Source organism: Trifolium pratense, linkage group LG6 (assembly GCF_020283565.1).
Source record: "Trifolium pratense cultivar HEN17-A07 linkage group LG6, ARS_RC_1.1, whole genome shotgun sequence".
Classification (NCBI taxonomy): Eukaryota; Viridiplantae; Streptophyta; class Magnoliopsida; order Fabales; family Fabaceae; genus Trifolium; species Trifolium pratense.
The window spans coordinates 30,740,317-30,747,579 of record NC_060064.1 but is presented as its reverse complement, the minus strand read 5'-3'; the positions used below and the strand labels follow the sequence as shown (position 1 = coordinate 30,747,579).

The 7,263-nt window shown below is 28.8% G+C and overlaps 1 protein-coding gene across 1 annotated transcript; it reads right to left on the bottom strand.

Moving 5' to 3' along the window:
- Positions 1-5,262: 5,262 nt before the first annotated feature.
- LOC123891453 lies at positions 5,263-6,529 on the bottom strand. Its single transcript, XM_045941327.1, has one exon. The coding sequence runs from the start codon at positions 6,242-6,244 to the stop codon at positions 5,549-5,551; it is 696 nt and encodes a 231-aa protein (XP_045797283.1). The 5' UTR covers positions 6,245-6,529; the 3' UTR covers positions 5,263-5,548.
- Between the last annotated feature and the right edge of the window lie 734 nt (positions 6,530-7,263).

Sequence of the window (7,263 nt, the reverse complement as noted above, 5' to 3'; positions counted from 1 at the left end):
GGGAGTTGATGGGCCCTTCAAAAGGAAGTGGACTGGGCTTATCCCAAACACAGAAAAAAATCCAAACAAGCATTGCCGTTTCTCACGCGCCCCTGAAATGACCAAAATAACCCTTTTTTTATCTAAGTAGTGAACTGAACTCAGATGGCACCATACGTAGAGAGTGGCAACTTTTTTACTCAACCCCAACATATGCACCCTTCACGCCCCCATGAATGAAAATATATTTTAAAAAATCATAGTTTGTTATTTAGAGTGTGAACTCAAACAAAGTTCGCTACTTAGAGTGTGAACTCAATTTGCATTTTAGCTAATGAACCTTATAAAAAAAATTTCACCGTCCAATCCATATTCTGGTTGGTCCTTCGATCGGTTGTGACAGTATTGGTCAATAACACACACATACACACAAACTCATAATTCTATAAATTGAAACCTCTTTTTTCATTTTTTTTTTTTTAATCAATGTTTCATTCAAAATATTTTCTTGGGGATGATGGGAGGGTTCACACTATAACTTGCAAATTGTGTCTCATTCAAAATTATTTTTTGGGAGGTGGGAGAAAGGTGAAGAGGACAAAAAATTTTGATTTATACAAGGTTCGCATCTTAGTTAGCAAATTGTTTTTTTTTTCTCTCAGTTTTTTCTATTTACACATTCGCATCCTACTTTGAGAGGGGGTAGAATTGAAAAGACACATGAAAGGCTCGAAAGTCAATGTAAACAATATTTAAAAAATTATACTATGTAGAGACGTGTTAAAAGATAATTATTATCTTAATAATAACAAACTTAAAAAGCAATGTAAACAATATTTGGATAAACATTGAAAAAGATAATAAAAATAATAATAATAATAATAAAGACAAAAAAAGTAATAACAGGAAATTCTCCTAATCCTAATAATAACAAACTTTTAAAAAAATAAAAAATAATAATAATAACTTTAAAAAAATAATTATCATAATAATAACTCATATTGTGTTTTCTTCATTACAAAAAAAAACTTTATCAAAATTGTGTTCGGTCTCCCTTCTTCTTCTTAAAAGAAAAAGTAAAAAATAAATAGGGTCTCCGTCCCAAATTATAAGGCCAAAAGCACCTTAATTAACTTTACCATGTTTTACTTTTTCTTTTTTTGACAGGATGGTTTACTTTTTCTTAATAAGTGTGTTTTTTTTCTTTTATAATTTAGGACGGATGGAGTACTCACACTAAACTGACAAAAAAAATAAGGGTTAAATATATTTTTAGTCTCTATACTTTCCCATGATTTCGTTTTTAGTCCATGAAAAAAAATTCGCACTTTTTAGTCCCTGAAATTTTTTCCGCCAGTGTTTTTAGTCCCTACTTTTAATTAAGCTCTTGTATACTGTCACATTTTTGAATGGTTTTTTGTATTTATGTTTATAATATTATAAGAACATCCCCGATATAAATTTAGAATTTTTTAACATAAGATCAATTATTTATGAATTTTTATGTGTCAGATAGAAATGTTTTTAACAACAGATTCATCATTCATATAATGTACTAAATATGAGTGCAGAAAAAATATAAAATTTTGAATGATATGCACGAGTTGAATGAAAAAGTTTGGACTAAAAATACGGATGGAAAAACTTCAGGGACTAAAAAGTGCAAAAAAAATCTTTACGAAATAAAAACCAAATTATTAAAAACTATAGAGATCAAAAATATATTTAATCCAAAAAAATAATAATAATCAGCCAAATGAGGCAATCGTGTATAAAAATAAAAAACAAAAGAATTCCACAGCTGGGAGTGGAACCCAGAATTTAATGCATAGTGAATTTAACCAATGAGCTACTGCGGATAACATGTAGGGATGGCAAAAAAACTCAAACCCGAGAGACCCACCCGAACCCAAACCCAAGTCAACGGGCGAAACCCGATTTGACTAGGTTTGAGTTTGGGTTCGGGTGACACCCGATAATATGGGTGTGGGTTTGGTATCAGTTAAACCCACACCCGAAACCCGTACACCCACCCGAAATGTTTTATAATTACCTAATTACCTCCATAGTCTCCCTCAATTTTCTTGGAAGACCTGAAATTTTAGTTGTAATTTAATTTCTTGAAAGTCTATGATGTAATTTCTTGAAAGTCTATGTTTGAATTTCCTTAAAAGATCTTAATTTTAGTTATAATTTAATTCAAAGTGTATGTTGGAATTTAATTTCTTAAATTTGCAAATTATTTTCAAATGTGTTACGGGTTTGGGTTTAGGTGGAAAAAACCCGAACCCAATGGGTGTGGGCGTGGGTGTTGTTTTGCCACCCGAACAGCCTTTGGGTTTGGGTTTGGGTGATGATTTCGAGTGTGGGTTTGGTAAGTGTCAAACTCGCACCCATGTGCGCCCGTTGTCATCCCTAATAACATGTAAACATGGTGCATATTTAACTAATTAAAGTATATTGTGTTGTTGTAATATTATAAAAGTTGAATCAAAAATTCTCAAGCATAAATAAAAATCTGGTTACATCTCTTTTTGGCTTCGACCCTCTTGTTAATATATATTTTTTATTATATATGCATATATGGACCAATATCCCAATCTATTAAGTTTTTTTTTTACCACTAATATTCGGTTATTGGACCGTCTAATCTAGTTTGGGAGTCTGTTCTGACATTAAGTGATTTCAGCTCTTTCCTGATCACAATTGTAAGGGATCAAACAATGATATTTCCTATCAAATGTAGCGTTAATCACCACTAAACCAACTGAAGATTGATATAAGTTGGGTTTTTTAGTTAGTCTAACCCTAGTCTAAAAATATTACTATTAATTATATAATTTATCATAAGAATTATTTTATACAAAATAAAAATAAAAAAATAACATCTCACTTGAGTTTTATCATGTGACATTGTATAGTATAATAAATGTACTCATGCCTCCTGGTGGAACCACCTAGGACAACACATTTATTAAGCAAAAACTTGAACCACACACAAATTGAATTCAATATCTAAGGTAAAAGGATTGCATCTACAAGCATCAATCAAGAGACAGAGATGTCCATGATTCTTGTGAAGATTAAAGCAGGTTGCCACTTAACATGGGGTCCTTCTCATGCCATGATTAAAGCCATAGGTGGGCACAATGGAAAAAGAAATATGCTCTCTTTTCTTTTTCTTGCTTCCTTCACTTTTTATGAACCATTAAAACTTTATAAAGAAAAAAAGGTTGGTCATTGTTGCTCCTCAATGAATCATTTCCTGACTATTCCATTTTGCCAGACAGTACTATTTTACCATATTAATTTTTTTTAATTAATTTTCTATTTATGAAATAGAGAAAGGGAAAACATTATTAATTAAAACATACTAATTAATTACTATTTTACCATATTTAGTTAATTTTCTTTTTTGTTTACAATGAAAATGAAGATAAACTAAGCCACTAGGTTTGATCTAGTGATTAGGAGTCTAGGTAGTACGTTATAGGTTCTAGGTTCGATTCCTAGCTCATTATAAACAAAAAAAAATGAAGATGAACTCAGAACCTCATATATACTACTAAAATATTTCACCATTGTACCTAATGACTTTCCATATTTAATTAACTATATAGTATGATAATCCCTATAACTCTTGTTACAAGTTCACCAATATTTTATCTAAATACATTTTTCCAAAGCTAGAACAGTATATGCATGATCCTTTTAACATTTCGAGATTATTTGGCATTTTGCTACTTATAAAATATTTCGTAACATTTAAAATAGTGTGGTTCATGGATCACGGGTTAGACTGTGGCACAATTACCATGAAATAGTTTGCAGGGGAATTTTTTTTTTATTAGTATATGTACCCAAGAATAATATTATATACTACAGAAATTGCAGACTCTGTTTTTTTTTAAAAAAAAAAATTCTATGTGCAATTACTTTCATTGATGTTAACTGGTGCATTACATTATTGCCTCATAATACATTATTAGAATTGAAATTCAACTATACACACAGCATATAATACTAGTATATATTTAATATGAAAAGAAAAAAAATTAAATGACACTGACATTTTTTTATAAAAAAAAAAGTGGTGCAAAAAGGATGGAGTTCCGGGATGATGTCCTAATTTAAGACAGAAAAAAAATATAAGTACTTGAAAAATATTTAGAAATGAATTTACATTTATTTTTCTTTAAGAGTTTTAACAAATTTAAAATCCAGAACATCCAAGACTCTTTTTACCACTACACTAAAAAAGAAATATTGTTTTCATCACCAGTATCCGACTCACTAATTCAGAAATCAGTTCTGAGATTAAATGGTTTCAACTTCTCCCGTACACTCAAAATATATTGCTTAAACATAAATATAAATTTAATGATTTTTAAAATTAATTACAAGTGCTCATTTAATAGTGTATATTGAATACTAATTAATCATATCTCTTAATATATTTATGAGTAGATCCTAAAATTTTCTAACTACTATTGTAACCAACTTTTTAGATAAGCTACTATAATCAACTTAATTTTTCAACCTTCTAAAAAAGAACTTAATTTTCAACCACTTCACCTATTTTTACCTATATACTATTCTCAAAAGTTTACAATATGTAGAGATCTATAATGTACTATATTGTTCTTTGATAATAATTAGCATTTAACAAGGGATATTGGAAAGAAAAATATTTTCAATTTCATATCCAAGTGATGATATAGATAAATTAGGAATACTTCTAATGTTATAAACCCAGGAGAATGCTAGAAAGTGATTTTTCAATGCCTTGAATAGCTAAAAAACAATTAAGCTAGCTAGCAAGAACAAAGATGTTATCCTAACTCTTCTACTTCCATATTTACAAATTTTGGCATCAATAAGTGTCAATGAAAAGGACAAGTTCAACCTCAATTCAATCCCAAAAATTATTCATTCTAAACTATACTTTATTCTTCCAAAAAATACAAATCAAACAAGATAATCAATAAAAGCCTCCCAAAAATTTCTAAAGACTATAAAAAATCAAGTTAACAAATTAAATTCCTACCAGAAAATATGAAAATGATGAAAAATATATATAAAAAAAAACATATGAACTTTAATGATTAATCATATTTACATTGTTTTCTTAACTCTCGGATTCTCATAAAAATAACCTCTGATAATTCAAAATTCGATCAAAATTGCGTAAAATCTATAAAAATTTATTGAAGTTAAGAATCATGACAAATTCATCAATAAATGCTGAAAAGGAGAAATGCAACCTCATTTCACTATACAATCTTCAATTCAATCCCCAAATTTATTCATTCTAAATTGCACTTTCTTTTTCTCAAAATTCAAAATATTAAATGAAGAAAAAGAAATACAAATCAAACAAGATAATCAACAAATAAACCAATAAAAAACCTCCAAAAACTAACAAACAAAGTTAACAAATTAAAATCCTAACAAAAAAAATTATGAAAATGATAATAGTGTCAATTTAATAAAGAACAAAAAACACATATATATGAATTAATCAAGATTAATTAATTCATATAACAACATTATATAACATATAATCTAATTAATGAGCCATAGCAACCTGATTTTGTTGTGATTGAGAGTAATTAATACTTCTTTGATTTGGCATAGCAAGCATAGTAGTATGATCCAAGAAATCTTTAAGCTCAACAACAGATTGAAGAATAATCTTTAAATCTTCAGCACAAAGAAAACCAAAGCTTCCAATTTCTCTAACAGCATAAACATAAAAAGTTAAACACCCTTTTCTAAATTTGAACCTTGCCATTTCAAAACCAACAAGACCCTTGATGAGTTTCTTGTTAACATCACCAAGTGCAATTTCATGTGGCCAAATTCTATCAACAGAACATTTCATAGCTTCTGTTTCAAACACAAAAAGAACAACTTTTGATTTTTTTGAACCAAGTCCTAAGGTTAATGTATGCCATGCTTGATGAGCTAAGATTGTGAAATTTGTTGGTAAAAATGCTGTTGTTGAAGGGAATGGAAGTTTGTGATTATGATTATTGTTTGGTTTTGTTGGTGGAAATGAAAGAACTTTTAGTAGTTCAAGTGGTTTTGCTTTTCTTATTGGAAATGATTTTACTAGGAATTGGCCACCAAATCTTATACCTTTTACTTCTGAGGTTGGTTTGAAGGAGAAATCTGAGGTTTGTTTTGTTGTTTGAGAATTGGGATGTTGGTGTTTTTGCTTCTTGTTGTTGTTCTTGTTCTTGTTTTTCTCCTTTTCTCCCATGGCTAATTGAAGAGGTTTTTTGGTGGAGAGAAAAAGTTGGTTTTGTTTTTGGTTGATATAATTGATGATATTGATAATAATTTCATAAGAAGGGTATGAATTTTAATGGTATGGTTTGTGGTATTAACTACTATAGTAGTACTTAGATTTTTAATTTCTTGGTGAGTTTCTTTTTCATGACAGAGTAGATTTTAGTAATGGTCAAAAAGATGGAAAGATACATGAAATAAGTTTCAACCATTTGTTTTATCAAGAAAACAAGTTTCTAACTAATTTTAATAGGGTCACCATAACTAGTAGTATTTCCAATGCACTAATTAAAAAAGTTAAAAGAAATAGTATAATTTATATTTTAAATATAGGCATGATTTTGTCACGGATGTTCTTTATGATTATTGATTATTGTTTGTGTGGAATTGACTGGAGTGTCCCCACTTGTGGGATTGAGGTCAGGGGATTTTATTGTGGCCAAATTTGAGAAAGCGTGTTCCAACAATCAACATGTTTTTATACCATTCGTGTTTGATACTTTTGGCTTTCTAGCACCAGATGCTGCTGATATTTTAAAAAGAGTTCAAAGGATCGTGCATAGCAATATTGGCTCTCTTAAAACTATGGATGTATAAGTTTTCAAAATGATTGATTTTGCCATCTAAAAATGATTAACAGCACAACTTGTTGTCCGTTTTCCTTTCACCCGTGTGTAATTATTTTGGATATTTTAAATTAAAAAATAAAATATACAAGTTTCAAGATCATTTTCTTATACTCCCTCTGGTCCTATATATATATATATATATATATATATATATATATATATATATATATATATATATATATATATATGAGAAAATTTACTTTTTAGATTTATTAAGAATTTAATATATCTAGATCATATTATAGATCCGATGCACTGAATTTTTAATGAATCTAAAAAGTAAATTTTCTCATAAGACCGAAGGAAATATTATGTTCTTTAACTAATGACCGAAAAGCACCCGTTGGCAATTTTTATTTTA

Excerpts from the sequence above, each read along its gene's own strand:
- LOC123891453 (XM_045941327.1), bottom strand. The coding sequence starts at position 6,244 with ATGGGAGAAAAGGAGAAAAACAAGAACAAGAACAACAACAAGAAGCAA.